The following is a 17,881-nucleotide window of genomic DNA, read 5'->3' on the forward strand; positions in this document are numbered from 1 at the left end:
CTTCTTTCAGTCAAGCTTTTGGTAAAGGAACTAAGCTGTGTATTTTAATATCTATTTTGACAAAACATTTTTATGCTACTGACAACCTGATGATCACCTCCAATTTACAAGGCAGAGAGGAGCAAACTTCTAAGCAGTGTCATGTGGGATATCACGGCAAGAGAGTGGCAAGGATACCTAGAAAGTTGCCCATGTGGCTTTTTCCACTGCCTTATAAGACTCATATCAGACCTAAATGATATGACCTGTCATGTAAATGCCATGTGCTAAAGAACTGAAGCATCTCATACAGTTCTCTTTCTCAACTTTCTTTGGTATCCTTGAATTACCAGAGCTGTGGATTACAGCTTCATTATTTCTGCTATTGAGGGTAGTTCCACATTGTCCTGCCTGCCCAAAGAACTGGAACAGACCAGAAAATAGGCCACTGCAAGGCTTTTCAGGCTTGTGTTGTGCTGCTGGCTTTATTACTGACCTGGGAGAAACACTTAATCTCTCTGTGGTTCTGGTGCCACTTCTTACTATTTCATTTTTAGTGTATTGCATGCATGAGCTGGTGAAATATTAGATACTTTCCATTATAATGTATTTGAACCCAAATCTTACTTTTAAATATCATGTTTATGGATATGGAATATCCATAAGAGTATATTGTAAATGGAAACGAAAGACCCGACATTCACCCAAGAACAAAGCAATTGGTTTTTTTTACAGCACAGTGGCAGGCTGGAAGGGCTGAAAGAGGACTGAAAGCCTTCTTGCATAAAAGAGCTTTGGCCTAGAGCAACAAAAGTAACCATCTTGTCTGTTCTTTCAGTGATATTCTGTTAGAACTTGGTGCCCTAGAAACTGAAACCTGTAATGACTATCAGGAATCCTCATGCATAACAGATAGCAGAAAGGGCAGAAATCAGTATAACTTTTCCTGTTTGTCTTAATATCTATGACACTTTACTTCAGTGGGATACCTATAGGATTACTTAAGAATTGAATATCCTACCTGGATTAGATATATGCATTATCAGGATTTGAATCATCTTGACATCCTATATAAATGTCTACGTTGGTTATATTTCTCTTTACAATAATGATTATAATATTAATTTCTTGTGAGAGAAATTAAAAAGAATGTTAATCCAGCCTGAGCTTCACTAATCTGCATGTCATAAGGATGCAAGCCTTTGTAACAGATTTCACCCTCTTCTGTCTTGAGAGCTATAGAAATTAAACATTTTAGAGCACACATCGGCTGAAATCAGAGATAGCATGAATACTTCAAGATAATTTTGTTAAGGCTATGGCGGGGAGTTCAATTGCTTGTATGGAGCCAAAGTTTAGCTAATCAGATTAAATCACACCGGAGGCAGCATGACAGCATCAGTGACTTTCCAGGTGCTTTGTCCTGAGAGGTGGCTGTAGCATCAGCCTGAGCTGGGTGATGAGACTAGTACAATTCATTTGAAAGATGAAAGACAGATGGAGAAGTGAGACAAGCAGAGATGTAGTTATCTTGGTAGCTGCCAAATATCAAATATAGAAGAAATGCCTAAGCTGGTGCCAAACCAAGCTGAGAAGCCCACCTAATGTGTTGCCACACAGACACATCACTCTGGGTTCAGAAAGAGTCTGTGTTCATGCTATGATGCTGACTAGGTAATAAAGGCTTATCATTGGCTCCACCTTCATTAGTGAAGCTCTGCATAGTCGTGGCTAAAATATTCTCAGAGATGACTCCATAGGCATGGTTAGTTGCTACAAAGCAAGGCCCCATTTCTGCTCTCTCACCACCTGCCTGATTCAGATGTATTTTATAGCTTCTGAAGTCTCAAGTTCCAAAATGTTTTGTTGAAATACCATTATCCCAACCCAAATGTGTTTTTTAAGACATCCTCTACACCAAGCTGGAACTTTTTATTGTTAGCAACTAAGAAAGTGTATTGCAGCTTACTGAGTCTATTTGCTTATTCGACATGAAACAATGTCATGGCTTTAGGTGACAGGTGTACAATTCCTTAGGATAAGTATGCATATTGTTGCAATGATGTGGGCAATAATTAAGTGCTACTAAATCCTTTTGCAGACAGAATGTGTGTTACTGTACCGACAGTTTCTCGTAAGGAGGAAAGATACAGCTTTTCTTAGAAAGAAACAGGTCTACTTTCCTGTCATTGTCGAGTATTGTGTTATGTGGTAGCTTGATCCTCATTCATGTATGACTAAAATTAACTGAAATATAATATTCAAGTTTATTCAAATTTCAAGATGCTGCAGATTTACTCAGGTCTGGAGTCAGTATCCTACGTGATTATTTAAGAACTAAATTTTTACTCATAGTGTCCTCCTGGAACAATAGCAGTGGAATCCAAAGCTTTCCTGAAGGCACTGCTTACTTAGGACAAACCTATTTGAGACAAAATATGTATTAAAAGGCACAGATCAGTCTTCTTTAATGCTTGGCTTTCTTTGGCTATGAGGAAAATATGTTTTGTTTGGACTAATTCGCATTTCTCTCTGTGTTGATCTGTCCTTTGAGAGAATCTGACAAACATTTCTTCCCAGTTATGAGAAACTTTCTATTGTGTTCAACCCTTTTCAGACTTCTCCTGTATTTTTCAGCCTACTGAACAGGTAATTTCATTCAGTCTGGAAGTATGACTTTCTTGAGTTGCACACTCTCCTCTACTTAAGGTCTGTATTCAGAGGCTTGCTTTCATCTAGTTAAATAATTTTGCTTTCCTCTTTGTTTATCCAGTGACTCCAAACTTAGATCAATACATAGAAATGAGGAAGAATTTTATCCTGCTGTCTGGGTTACTAAAATGTTTAGATAATAGCAATGTCATGTCCATCTTATTTGGTAATTGCTTACTACCTGTTGGAATTCCCTTTAGCTTCAGTCACTAAACGGAGCATCTTTTTTGACACTGATAGCTGTCTGGAAATTCTTCTGCATAGATTCACAGTGAAGGTGGTTTCATTGTGAAATTTCATTTTAGTGGCAGCTGCTTGCAAAGTGATAAATAATATTTGTTGCAGAAGTGTCCCCAAACATTTTGACCAGTTCTCAGAAGTCTAAAAGCTGAAAATTACTTCAGTGGGTCTGGACCTAATACAGACATATCAAATATGGCACAGACACAGTCGTGAGCACATCAGGGATCTTCATAAAACTTAACAGATAGGAGGTAGGTTACAGAATTCCTCTTCTAAGTCACTTCTTTTATTAGGTGCAGCTTTTTTAACCTCAAACTTTCAAGCATGTTCTTTGATGCTCTTCAGGATGCATTGTTATACCTCTGCTATCCTGTTTTTATATCTAAGTCAATGTAACTGCATCGGTTTCTTTCTCTTGAAGATTATCTTCTGCATAAGTGCTCCTTACGAGGCACACTTCAGGTGACGACTTGGACTAAACAAATTGCATTGATGTCAAAGTTTTTGCATGTAAGCATGCAGGAGGCATGCATCCATACATGTGGCTGAACATGGTTTTGCTTTCTTTTTCATCCTGCCACTCCTTTCTTTTCACATGTTGAGCTCTGCAGTCTGAGGCATTGTTTGCTGGTAACTACAGTGTTCAGTTTAAATGACTGGATGTAGAGCAGGCTAATGCTTAAATTGGAGAAGACTGATGCCTACATTAACTGAGTGGAATTACAGAGCACTCAGGAGTGTCCAGTCACTTAGTACGCGATCAGTTAGACATTCCAATCTGTATAGTACAAGCAAGTCCACTGGAAATGATGCTCTGACAGATGGCTAATTGAAATGTGAAAAAAAGCATACCCTGCCATAGGCTTAAGCTAGAGTCTCCTGACCCCTTTGCAGGATGGCTCCCATTGTGGAGCTGTGACACAACACAGTGTGAAAATTTTCTCTGCCTTTCATTATTTTTCACCTCTTCTCCCTCTGGCCATCTTCAAAAGGTAATAGTTAAAACATCCAAGGGCATCCTACAAAATCCTAAACTTCAATTGCTGAAGATTAAGACTGGGAAGTTCTCCCACTTGCTACAGTGAAAACAGACAACCTTTTCTTTGTCTTTAAATTTAAATTTAAATAGAGCTTTTAAAGGGTAACGCAGCTGCTGTAACGCAGTTTAGTTTTAGCAAAATCCGTGCAGATACCTATTTTCTTAAGCAACAGTTCCTGAACCTTTATTGCTTTACAAGGATTACAGCTAGTGCTCTGGAGACACAACAGAGTAATGAATCAGTTCAAGGTCTGGTAGCTCAGGATTTCTGACAATGACATGCAAGCAAAGAACAACAATTTCCCTTTGCCCCCCTCCATAGGCATAAATATGTCTTCCTCAACCAATTGAAGGATCTCATAAGGAAAAATTAAAACTTTAAATATTTTTGGCCAGATCATGGAAGAAAACTTGAGCTTTTTTGGTTCTTTTTCTATTGTTAGGGTTTTGTTTCTGAAAAATCGGGAAAGAAATTATTGATCTAGATGTATTAACTCCAGACACACAAATCTTAGCAACATTTTCAGGATATCAGAGCTCTTGCCAGTACGTAAATGCACTAACTCAGCGTGCCCTTTTAGTATAGGGATACCTGACCAAATTCTAAGCCTTTTAGCTGAAGTACCTAAGTAGTCTGTCACAGTACTCTCCTTACCTTTTTCTAAGGGTACCTTGGCTACTCATATTGAAATGACCTGGTTATATACATTATTCATTGCAGTGCAGAAATACCTTTCTTTTTTCATCTCATAAAATTTTCCTTTAAGACACTAAACAAAAAGGACTAAGGGTTTGTATCCTGCCTTTCTTTCCTCCCTCCTATATCTACTAGAGCTGATTTATTCAACTGTTAGATATAAAGCCTCCATTTTTCTTCCACCCACAGAAAAGTTTGTGTACACAATAAAAGCCCACCCAGGAAGACAGAAACACTACTCAAATTGTCACGTTAATGCACAAGTACTTGTCGCATGCCAACCAAAGAAGAGAGAAAGCTCACCATGCTTGTACTTCTAGGCAGAGATGCAGATTTTGTGGCTGGCATATCTTTGCTTTGAGAAATCATAATTTCTACAGGCAAGCCGGATTTTTTTCTGCATGAGGCACCATTATCGAGTGACCTGAGAGAGGGACTTGTATCCAGGGATAAGGATTTCTCTAATTTGCGTGTTCGTGTTCCAGCCACAAGGTCATCACTTTTCAGACTCTCAAAGTCTACTTCTTCATGCTTTTTCCCATCTAGAATGTTCTCTTTCCAGCTTTCAGGAGACTTTCTCTTAATATGCAAATCATCTAGGCTTCTTACACTAGATGGAAAAGGGTTTTTCAGTTTAGCAGCTCGGTATGCCCTCAGGCTCATGGGATCAAGCACTCTGAAAGTAACTTCATTAATAAATTGAGAGAATTTGAGTTTAGCTTCAATTTTTTCTTCCACAACAGACAGTGAACTTGATGATCCTTGACTCACCAGACTCAAATCAGATGCAGAGGAACTGCTTTTCTTGTGACTCTTCTGCTTCTGGACCTTTTGGTTTGCATTTCCTACTTCTGCTGGATATAGAGAAGAGTGTTCCAGTCCATGGGATTTTTCACCCCCTTTCTGGTAGTGCTTTGATCGATGAGGTCGATAGCCTTCATCCTTATTTCTGCTTTTAACAAAGCTTTTAGCTTCTGACCTTGCACTACCCTGTAACTCAAAGCTGTCCTCACTGGAGCTGCAGCGTTTTGAGTAACTGTTCATTGTCAAATCTCCAGAGAGGTTCTTCCCTGCTTCAGTTCCTGCTTCTGCCACACATGTGGCAGCGAATGCACTGCATGCTTTTTCTTCAGTCGCCCTGCTAACCCCCTCTTGCTTCGATGGTCTTCCAGGCACAGCACCCTCTGGCTTAGCAGGGGAAATGGAGCCCTTTGACAGTGACTCCATTTATTTTTGTGTCTGTACGTCAGCCGGCATCAGTGAAAGTGTCATTCCCATAAATCCTTCTCTATCTCGTAAGACAAAAGGCATTACTTTGGAAGGCATAACTGTGCAGCCAGCACATTTTATCCTATATGCATCCCAAGTTATGCATATGTTTCATAATTAGATCAATAGCACATTCTCATCATTTTAATTAGCCATAGTAATGAACAGAATATATAGGACATGCAAAGTTTCCAGAGTATTGAGTGCTTAGTGGATGAGCATAGGCTTTCATCGATCCAAAGCGGCATATGATAAATTTCTGTCTGTTGAACTGGAAACTGAACTACCATGATGTAGATCGATTCTCACTAAGTAAAGTCTGGGGTGGTTCTGTTTCAGGGCTTTTTTAAAATCCGATAGCAGAGAAGGTCATGCTATATTGTCCTAATGCTTCCAGTGTTTGCTGCTCTATCAGAAAGCATAGTGACATATCTGTTACACCCAGAAAGGCAAAAAGAGAATGTGATTCTCATTTTCTACCTGCTTTTTCTTGCCATAAATTTCATTTTGAAATAATTTTTAAAGGTTTGAATCAAGGTGCAGTATTTCAGCATTGTAAATGAGTCTGGAGTAGTAATGATGGGTCATTTCAGTACTTTGCATATGAAGTTCTTCTCATTCTTTACTGTCTTTATAGACAGGCAAATCTGAACAGTGAAGTGCAGAATTTCTATATTTGCTTTTTATATTTGAGAACCTAAAGGGTAGTTAAGTGAGGTTAGGGGATATAGTTTGACACTAAAATTAATGTGAAGGTTTTGAGTGTTCCAATAATGTGCTGCCAGAGGAACAGGCCAGAGAATGAACTGACTGATAAAGTCAAAAGGATTTTAATTTTTTTGCATCTCCTAAATTTAGCATAATGGTGAAAGCAAGTAATTTAATTCTTTATCTTTCTTGTGGGAGTGAGACTGTACTTACATCACGGTCATTTCCACCGCCATGGCTTTCTCAATGATAAAATGTGGCAGTGGAGAAAGAAGAGAGAAGTGAATCACAAGTAAAAACCTGAGTGACCTCCCTTAAACACTGGGGCAGGTGACATGAGGAGGATGCCTGGAAAGGTCTGAGGAGTATGAGAAGATGGCAAGGAAGGGGGAAAAATGTCAATGAAAAATACAATTACAAGTATCATACATAGGTGATAGGTCAATGGCAGCTTGAGTTAAAATGTAGTTCCATGAGCTTTTGAAGCGAATGTTGTATTTAGGTCCCTCATTACAAGTCACTTTGCCCACTGCACAGAATTTATTTTCTCAACATTGGTGATTCCAAGACTCATTTAAATCATAGTTCATAAAAGCTGCTGAAGTGCTGCAAATCTCTCAAATTAACAGACTGAGTGCATTAATTTCTCAGATAGCAGAGGGACAAGAAGATCCTTTTAACAAATGAGAAATCAACTGCTTTTACTGGAGTTACTTTCTGAAATGCTTCCTTATTTTCAATGAAACTGTGCCATTCCGTTGTATGTTACAAACATTATCTTGATCACAGAGATAATGCATCTTAAAATACGTAAATCCTGTTCATAGTCTCTTGTTTTAGAAGAATTTATATGTCTCTCACTTGAATGTGAGTGGTGACAGTTTAAAAGGCTGTTGCAAACAAAGGCTTTCATGACCTTTTCAATGCAGTCAGGGAACAAAGCAGCACTTGTAAAGCCAGTATTTAGGGTTTTTTTCATTATGTACTAGTAGAGACTTCTGGAAACTTATGGTTACTCATTGAATCAAATAGGATTCCCCAAATAGGTTGCATCTATGCTAATGCATCTCAGGTCTTTTGCCTTCCAGGATCCATTAGAGCTTGACAAAATGCAAGTTCTGCGATTTTAACGGACTTTATTAATATGTCTGTTTCAGAAACAGAGCAAGCCTTGTTGCTGAGCCAGAATCTGTAATTGCTTGTACATATTTGGAGAAGATATATTTTATTCATGAGAGATTGGTCTCATTCGTGCATGAACAAAGCTATGTTAACTACAAATACAAATTCAGCTATCCATCGCATATGTGCAAATTTTAAAGTGTGAATCTGACAGAAGTCTGAGGTACAGCCAGAAAAAATGGTTCATATAGTTCTCTTCTGTTGTCAGGAATGAGCCCATGTTTTCTGAAAAATCTCATTTGTATAGCAGTCAATTATAATTTCTTTTAAAAAATAGGAAAAACATCAGGTGGTATGTTATAGGTAACCTAGGCAAGGTAGATAAATCTTATGGGGTTTTATACTGCTCATAATGCTGCTTCTCTTTCTTCAGATGATTCCTGCATAATGACTTTAGAGATATGACACAGACATAGCAAATTATTAAGAAAAAAATATGAGGCCATAGCTCAAAATGACGAATAGGTCTTGTTACTCAAAAGATATATAGATCTTTTTCACATCAATCCCTCTAAATCTTGATTGGAATAGAAGTTATCAAAGTTTATAGTAATAATAGCTATTTGGTGGTCTATCTTAAATAAATTCACCAAAATATTCTCTAGAGATTCCCTTAAACACAGAAATTATTTCCACTAGTCACACGTACATGTAGAGAAGCTGAATATTAAACCAAAATATGCTTGAGAATCTGGATATTTGAGGCTTTGAACTCTTTCTATAATGATTTCATGTTCATGATTTATTTTCTATATGTTAAGTGACTTAGTTTTTAAAGTGTTATAATTATTTTGCCTTATATACCTAAATCTCTTTGAAGACATTGCTGATAAAGAGAATTTCTCATTCCAGTGCAAGCAGGTATGTCTGTGAATAGTAATGCATTACTGCAGTAATCTGGGCTGCACTCTTAGAAGAAACACCTTCAGAGCTTAAATTCTTTTGTTATTTCTTGCTACAACATACCTCTGCAAAGTGGATTCTTGCCTGACTTCTAAGTTCTTCTAAAACTGTCATATTAAAGTTAAAATAATCTTAAGAGAAAAAATATGCATTAGTTTTACCCTATTTTAGAAATGGGAAGCACAACTCTTGTAATACAGTGTGCTTGTGTAAATTAGTTGAAAACTATCTGACCTAAATGACAAGCTTCACTCTGAATGTGATGTCCTTTTTTAGCAGCTCTGTCATTATCCTGTTAGTTGACCTTTGCTGAACTCCTGCACCTTCTTCTGTAGCCATCATTAACTGTCCTTCAAAATTAGGAAAGGACAGTTTTTTCTACATATTGGTGCACAGTCTTGCATAATCATCAAGGTGACATCTCTAAGTACTGTCAAGACTCACGTAGTTATAACTCTTAAGTGAAGCATTTCTAGAGAATCAAGTGGATCCAGTTTGTAATTTTGTGTAGGGTGATGGCTAAATTGTTCTAGTCTATTTTAATTTTACTATAAGAATATAAACAAGGCAATATTGATCCTTTCCTGCTAAATTGACTGCAGAATCTGAAACACTTGTAACTGAATGATGGCTGAGATAAATAAGATCAGAAATAAGCTGAGATACCTCAAGTGATGCTTTCATAATGATTCAGTAATTCATTTGACAAGACTGAAGCATTCAGGGACTTTTCTAGTAAACTTATTACTTAGGAAAACCCATGAAAATTTTTCTAAAGGTTAATTTGGGCTTATTTATATTCTGAGTGTCATTTTACACAGACATTATTAGCAACATGCATATTTTGTATAAAAATGGAGCATAACAGTGTTACCTGCAGACATGACTTGATGAACTGGAATGTCTTTACAGACCGCTGTCTGAAGATTTGAAATTGAAAGCTGAGATTTGTGGGAGTAAAAATAAAATTATATTAATTCTCCCCTTACCTTTAAATAATATCCCTGTTTTTTTTAAGTCCACAAGAGTTTAATTTCTGCTAATAGTAGCAAAAGTAAATACAAGATTTCTTGCATTTGCTGCAGTAGGTTGTTATGACAACTGGAAGTTTCTTTGTGTAGAGCTCTGGAAGATATGATCATTTTTGGGTCAAAGCAGACAACATTCTACGGTTCTAGTACTGAAGTTTTTGAATATCTAAAATGATGCCTTTTGGTAAGTTATCAATAATATATTCAGGAGATTAACTACATTTAAAAAAATAAACAAGTCTAAAGGTTTTCATCATTATATGACTGGTAAGAAAATTTTAGATTATTAATGAAAAAAATTGTAAATCTTATTTTAAACGATACTGGGGTTTATTTTTAACTCCAATTAAGATTGATTCCAGAGCCTTTTGTAGTCAGTGAGTAGACTCCAGGATTTTGGATCAATAATTACACTGTTCTCTGTGCTGTTCTTGTTGCAGCAAAGAGGAAGTTTTTCTATTACAATATAGTGCATTTCCTGTAAGTAATTTTGTTACTAGTCCTCAGTTGATCTTTCAACAGCTCAGAAACACTGCCTGAGCACCAAAGCCAAACACACCAGAGTTTGTATGAATTTAAATTAATTTTGACATTCTCAGTTTGCCTTACAGATGTGTAAATTCTTCAGCATACAGTCCACTCTCAAAACAGCTATATCCCAAATCTTCCAGTGCCAGTTCTTGTTCAGATATACTCTTCCCTCCTGTCTTTAATGGAAATTTTATCAGGTCTTATCCACTACACTTTGCACTTAATCCAGTCTGTTTTGTAGCAGTTTATGGGACCTTTCTGTTTTACAGTTAATTTATCCCTTTAAATAATACAGATGTTCCTTTCTGTGTCTATTTTAGGAGACAGGGTTTTTTTTTCTTCTTTTTTTTTTTTCTCCCCCTGTAATAGTTGCCAAAAGCTAATTTACTTTTAATACAAGGTTGTATAGCCCAGTTTATTCAGCAAGACAGGGGTAGCTTAAAGTCTTCTCAACATTGTGTTATGTAGTTATTCTTCAGAAAGTGTATTGCATTTCCAAATTAATGGGAATAATATCTATTTCTAGGACTCTAGGAGTCATACAGCAAAAATTCCATTTTACTATATATTAACTTAACCATTTCTTTTTAAGAAAAAGTAATTTCTAATGAGAAATTTCTAAGAGATGCAGTCAGCTTTGCCTGTAGTCATTTTACCTCAGTAGATTCTGCTTTAAAGTCTTCCAGAAAATTCCAGAAGACATTCGCTCTAACTCTGACAGCTGAAAGATTCAGCTGTCTTCAGAATTAGTAGAATTAAAGTTCGGTTTCTTATTTTTTTAAAGCGTGACTGTTCATGGGAATGAGTTTAAAATTTTAAAATGTGTTTTCCTTTCTGTATCAATTGTTGGTAGCTCTGTATCACATAACAAGCAGAAAATTGGACCAGTGCTGACACCATTAAATCACTCTGGATTCTTAACAAATGGTAGGTTTTATTGACATGAAAAGGGTATGGAATGATACTGTGACTTTTACAGACCAGACACTTTTAAGAAATATGTGTTTCTATGCAGGTATCTGCATGGTGGACAGTGTCTGCATCCAACCCTGAATCCAAATATAAAGACCTAAAGGATCTAAATTCCTCTAAATTCTCAATAATCTACCTCTCCACCATGATGAAGGAAACATTTATCTGTTTTAAAACACAATGCAACAAATTGCTGTGCCATCTTTCTTGCCAGCAGTCACAAGTCTGATTCATTTAATTTATAGTTGCTTGCTAGACAGAGCTATGCTAAGCTTGTAAGAAGTGTTGAGCATTAGAGGAGACATGTTCTTTAGCATAAATCCTGCACTATCCTGAAAACATTCACTGTTCTCTGAGAAATGCTGCAACTGCAGTAAAACTAGAACTAGCCATTGATTTAATGTGCAAGCTATAGTTACAGCTTTAAAAATGAATTTAAAATTAAGGAAGAGAAAAATGTAAGCACAAATGTTTTAATACACCAATTTAAAAATTATTTTTATGGCAGTACACAGAAAAAGAGAGTCTTTCCATTTGACACAGGTCTTTACTGCATTCAGTCATACTGTCAGAGCACTTTCCATTACTGTGCAAGCAGCCAAATTAGTGTCAGTTTTAAGCTGTTGGCTGTTGTGTCGTCCCCTCCCTAGCAGCAGAAAATTGCATCGTGGTCACATGTTTCTGTGTATATTTTCAATGCTGCTCAAAGAAATGCAACAGGCACTTGTGGTATTAGATAATAATATTTGGTTACCCTTAATTCCCAAAGGACTTTTTCCCTTTCATTCTCCCATGAAGAGAAATTTTAGTCTTGCTGAGAAAAGCCAGAGAAAAGAAGCTGCAGACTGTGATCTTTTTTCAAGGGTTTTAAGTGATCCTTTATTTATCCACAGTTCAAACAATGGACTGCTTTGAAGAGGGGAATACAAAACGATGTGGAGGCTGATCTTACAATATAGAGAACAGATTTGTTTTCTAGCTAGGCCAAGCTTCAGAACATATACATGATAGCATTTACTCTGTGATGAAACTTCTTAGCACTGAAAGACTGTGATATCACCTGACTGAGAGATTGTTGTCCTCATCCAAGAGAGACGGAGTTTCCTAGCTAACAGAAGTTAATAGCATCTGTGAATAATGTTTTCTTTATGAGATTAGTGTTTAGTGACCAACCGCGGCTGCATACCTTGACTGTGAATGAGTCCTCAAAATGCTTTCTGTCCTCTGCCAACATCCCTTTTTTCTTGCTCAGCTTCTGCTTTAACCAGCTGCTCCATGAGCTCTTCTTCATGTGCTGTACCTTCTTTGCAGCCATGCTGTAGGATGTGTAGAGCTGTAGGTCGTCTGTATTACATTAGTATTGGATTCTGTATTTCCAGTTCACTTTGAAGTCACTTGGTGAAAAGATGGCAAAATAATTGATCCTTCTGAAAATACAGACGAGGAATCTCAGTTTCTTCCACTGCTTCTTGAACAAATGTGTTTTTAGGAAATGTTCAAATCCTTTGAGTCTATTCTTAAACCCATCCTTTTTTGAGGTAAGATGGCAATGTCATGTGGCTTTCCAAATTAGGTATACCATTTTCCTCATTTTATTCTCCCTTTTCTCTATTACTTTTCCCAGCCCCTTTATCCTATTATTATCATTTAACAGAAGAGGAGGAAAAGGTGTCCTAGTTTGATGCTGAATGCCACAGTCTGCAAGGTGTTGCTGTCTCTGAAGCCATCTAATGTTCCTTTTTGACGTGATGACACCTTACTGGTGAATTAAGGCTACCTGAAGTCCATCCCAGTGATGCTTCCAGGAGTATTGAAGAGATCTCTCAGTACAGCAGCATTTTTCTTGTAATCTTTTTTACATCTGCAGGAATAGGTAATTCTACTAATTAAATGTTTAACATAGAGGAAATTTGAAGACTGGGAGGAAAGTCTTTGTCAAATGCATAAACCACAAAGGAATAAGATGTTGTTATGATATTATCTTTTTCTACCCCCAACCCTGACTGGTGATATTATTCAAATTAGTAAATTCTGTGTTAGACTGGGTTGTTCATATTACAAAAATTCACAGTTCTTTGTAACGGGCCAAATCCCTGAGGGCTTTGACTGTTATAAGGACAATTGACCTATACAAACTTTGTGGGATTTCACTAGGATTGTTCTTTTGGAGGATTAGGAAATCACAAAGTACAAGGAAGGAATGAGCCTTTTCATCTAGGCAATGCTGTCTCCTTGATCATGACGTCACCATTTCCCCATGGAGGCCTCACAAATGCAGCCCTCTTCCTCCTCCTCACCTTCCTAGTCTGCCTCAGAAATAATCACCAATGATTGCTTCTTCACTTGCTGAATAGTAATAGCTGTGAAAATGATCAAAGGCTGTTAGTGGTCTTACTTCTCACTGATGACTCCTTTAGCCTTGTGAGAATGATACCATAAGTGTAATACTTACCAGCCTTGCTATAACTATCACATGTTTTCCTGAGGTTTCATAATAACTTTGGGAAGAGCTATGCAATGTCAGGCTAAAACTCTTCTTTATCAGCTTCTAATTTGTTGGGCTGTTCAGAGCTGGACATAGCAAGCTTAGTATTATTGTTCACCATTACTGTAACACAGTAATTTTGTTATCTCTGCTTTCATTCTTCATCACTCCATATGCATAATCTGTCAAAGAATTTCTGTTTCTATTACACAGTAAATAAGGAAATGGTTGTTCCAATTCCATGTTTCAATATATACTGGAAGTTTGCTTAAAAAAGCAAACTTGGCTTGGCTTTATTCTTTTAAATTTGTTGTTATGAATAATTTGAAAGCAACTGGGAGAAATACCTGGCAATGTATTGACTTCTGTTGTTATGGGGAGTGGATAACTTGAACAGGAGGAAAGTATTTATGTAATTTTCTGTGGAAGTAAACTAAACAATTTGATTTGTGCAGCATATTTTTCCCTACATTAAAAAATTATGATATATAATATTTGTGTTACTTGGAGGTATAGTGCATGTTTGTGTTAAAAGTTTCCAGGATATTAGTACCAGAGATGTAATGTCTCAAATGCAGCCACAGCAATTTTTTCCTGAATGCTGCAAACCTGCGTGTTTACAGAGTTGCAGCTATGGGAATTGGTGCTAAGCAGCTAGGGCTAATTGAGGAAAAAATATTTGTTTGCGTGTGGATATGTGTGTGTTTGCACACCAATTGTACAGGTAGCTCTGTGGGTTGCCTGTTCCAAACTCCCTTCCACTACAACAGTTACAATTTAAACGTGAAGCAAAATATTGCTAATTTTTTTCCTTCAACTCTCATAGTCCCACCCCATTGCATTATATTAATGAGACACGTTCAACAGTGCTATTTAAACACTCTTGCAGGAAGCATGCTACAGTATGTATTGTTTGTTTTGGCAAATGGCATGCGTTTATGTTGTTTCTTATGCAAACAATTGTTTCATCTATGCTCTGTTGGGTTTAACAATGACTGACTGATATTTTGTATAATTATACAAAGTCATCTATTACAAATATTTTCCTTCAGAATCTAATACAAACCTGAGGCATGTTTAATGTGTATATATTAGCTGCCATAATAATATTAATGCTACTATCTGACTTTTTCTTTTCTTGAACATCAAAATGATTTTCCTAATTTCATACTTAATGGCCAGGACCATATTCAGAATACAATACCAGTTCTGATGAGATCAAATACACATGTTCCATGATGTGCATTAGGCAAATAAAAGATACATAGCTAATTTTAAAAATACCCTATAATGACAGTCAATTATAAATCACTCTATTAGTTTTCTAGCACTGCAGCTTTGGGAAGCTTCATCCATATAATTTGCTGTCTTGTACTTTAATGTATTAAATATTTCCTTTTTAAGACAGTAATGTCTGCCAAATGAAACAACAGAGCATGTTAATTCATTTTTAAAACAGGCATTCAGTTGTCATATTGCAGCACTTACTTGATTCTGAAGACTTCTTTACTACCTGTTATACATTTTAAATCAAAAAAAGCATACATGCTGTTAAGAAAAAGCAATACTTACTTGAGAAGGATTCTGCAAGCCCTGTTCTGCTAGTACACAGACTGAAATGATGGAGCCAGATTTAGAAGTAGCTTATTAGGTGCATGCTGCTTCAACAGTTACAGCTTTTCTTTTTTTTTTTTTAAACTGAAAGACAGGATCATTTTCTTTTAATGAAGCCGGCAGAGAATGATATGCTGCTGTTCCTGTTGCTATGAGAGCACAAACTTGCTAAGTCAAGCAATTGCAGAACAACTTTACCTGGGTCATTCTCTATCAACTCGCCAAGGCTTTTCTGTGTAATCACAAACCTTGGCAGCATCAAGGAGAGTCATGGTATGTCACAAATGCAGGAAATTACGAGTTTGTCATGTGCGCTTGAGATTGAAAGTCATCGAGTCAGTATTGTTTGTGAATATATGTAGAAAACTGTGTAGAGCCAAAAAAATTTCAACTGACACACAGTGAATTCCCGTAAGAGAGGACAAGGCTCTTCCTGCAAGCAAAGAGCAATACCTGCCACTCTGCTTGGCTCTGGTCATTATATGCTACTTCTAGAGCTCCAGCTCTTAGGAAGGAGCATAGGAACTGCCCCAAAGGGAATCACAAAAATGTGGAAAAATAAGTTTTTTGTTTTCTCTTTTATATTCTTGGAGAAAAATTTTCAGCCTTCACCATATTTTTAATATGGTACACTAACAGTTGCGATTATGAAAGGATGTCATTATGCTTGTAAAATCATCCACATAAAAGCATACACACTTTTGGAGTTTTAATGATGTCAGTATTTAAAGTATTCAAATATTTTTGTTACAATTCTGCCTGTGTAAATCCTAAATATGTACGTAGTGATTCATTAGTCAATTATATCTGCAGTATTGAACTGCAGAAAAGAATTCCTTCTTTAAATTTAGCCCCATATTTTGAAACATTCCACTTTAAACTGCTTTTTGCCCAATAATGTTTTTTGATAGGGAGAGATTTCTGATGTATTTGTCAATTGGAAATTAATCTGAGTAGCAAGGTTTTCGCTTACCCTGATTTGTCTTGCCCAGAAGACTGGACTTTTCATCTCTAATGCCAGTGTAGACAGAGATGAACTGTGTTATGACCCATGCTCTGCATCATTAGCTTGCCAGTCTGAGGTGGGGAGATGGCTGATAGTTAGTGAGACAGTGAGATGGACTGAGAACTGGCTTGATGGCAGAGCCCGGAGGGTTGTCATCAGTGGCACAGAGTCTAGCTTGAAGCCTGTGGTGACTGGTGTTCCCCAGGGCTCAGTACTCGGCCCGGTCTTGTTAAACAGATTGATCAATGACCTGAATGAAGGAACAGAATGTACCCTCAGTAAGTCTGCTGAGGAGGAGAACTGAGAGGCGTGGCTGATACACTGGAAGGCTGTGCTGCCATTTAATGAGACCTGGACAGGCTGGAAAGTTGGGCAGAGAGGAACCTAATGAAGTTCAATATAGTTAAGTGTAGGGTTCCGCACCTCAGGAAGAATAACCCTCTGCACCAATACAGTTAGGGATTGACTGGCTGGAAAGACCTGGGAGTCCTGGCAGACAACAAATTGACGGAGTCAGCAATGGGCCCTTGTGGACAAGAAGGCCAATGGTATCCTTGGGTGCATCAAGAAAAATGAAGCAAGCAAGTCAAAGGATGTTGTCCTCTCCATCTACTCTGCCCTAGTGAGGCTGCATCTGGAGTATTGTGCCCAGTACTGGGCTCCCCAGTTCAGGAAAGATAAGGAGACAGTAGCCAGAGGAGGGCCACAAAGGTGATGAAGGAATAGGAGCATTTATCTTGTGAGGAGAGGTTAGGGGGTTTTGGTTTATTTAGCCTGAAAAAGAGGAAACTGAGCAGAGACCTTATCAGTGCTTTTAAGTGTCTTGAGGGTGAGTATCAAGAGGATGGTGCCCAGTGAAAGGACAAGGGGCAATAGGTACAAACAGGAACACAGGCAGTTCCACCTTAAGATGAGGAAAAACTTTACTGTAAGGGTGACGGAGAACTGAACAGGTTGCCTAGAAAGATTGTGGAGTTTCCTTCTCTGGAGATATTCAACAGCCACCTAGATGCATTCCTGTGCAATCTGCTCTAGGTGAACCTGCTTAGCAGGGAAGTTGTACTAGATGATCTCCAAGAGGTCCCTTGCAACCTCAAGATTTCTGCGATTCTGTGATCTTAGTCACATCTCTATGCCTTGACTTGAGAAAAAAAAAAAGGTGTCATTGGAAAGGGAAGGGTGACTGGTTACATTGAATTATTGCACTGCTGCTGTTGAGTTCATACATGTGTCTCAGATGGAGTGGGCATGCTCTGGAAGTTCCCTGACAGCTGTAACTTCCACTGAGTTTTGAACACTGAACAATGTACAAGGCCTGGGTGTTCAAGGAGGCAGATCTTCCCAGCATCCCACAGACAAGCTCTTAATATCAACACCTTCCTTTCACCAGAAGAAACAGATCTTGCCTCTGAAAAAAGGATTAGTGCCTCTGTATTGACACTGTATTCAAGCCTTATCAGAAGCTCCTGAAATCTGGCACTCATTTCTTCTAATAGCTGCAAGATACGGA

General features: G+C 37.6%; 1 protein-coding gene across 4 annotated transcripts in view; it reads right to left on the reverse strand.

Moving 5' to 3' along the window:
• BEGAIN (brain enriched guanylate kinase associated) overlaps positions 1-15,482 on the reverse strand; it is a 155,919-nt gene extending 140,437 nt beyond the window's left edge. The window contains exons 1-2 of one of the 4 annotated variants that reach the window (XM_069858794.1): positions 15,324-15,482; positions 12,453-13,127 (exon numbers count right to left, since the gene is read on the reverse strand). In XM_069858794.1, the coding sequence (XP_069714895.1) occupies positions 12,453-12,581 (129 nt within the window). In that variant the 5' untranslated portion in view covers positions 12,582-13,127; positions 15,324-15,482. Of the gene's footprint in view, positions 1-4,973; positions 5,936-12,452; positions 13,128-15,323 lie in introns of those variants that run through there. The other 3 variants (XM_069858791.1, XM_069858793.1, XM_069858792.1) reach the window with 3 other exon arrangements.
• Positions 15,483-17,881: the final 2,399 nt, after the last annotated feature.

The sequence above is a fragment of the Phaenicophaeus curvirostris genome, chromosome 5 (genome assembly GCF_032191515.1).
Source record: "Phaenicophaeus curvirostris isolate KB17595 chromosome 5, BPBGC_Pcur_1.0, whole genome shotgun sequence".
Classification (NCBI taxonomy): domain Eukaryota; kingdom Metazoa; phylum Chordata; class Aves; order Cuculiformes; family Cuculidae; genus Phaenicophaeus; species Phaenicophaeus curvirostris.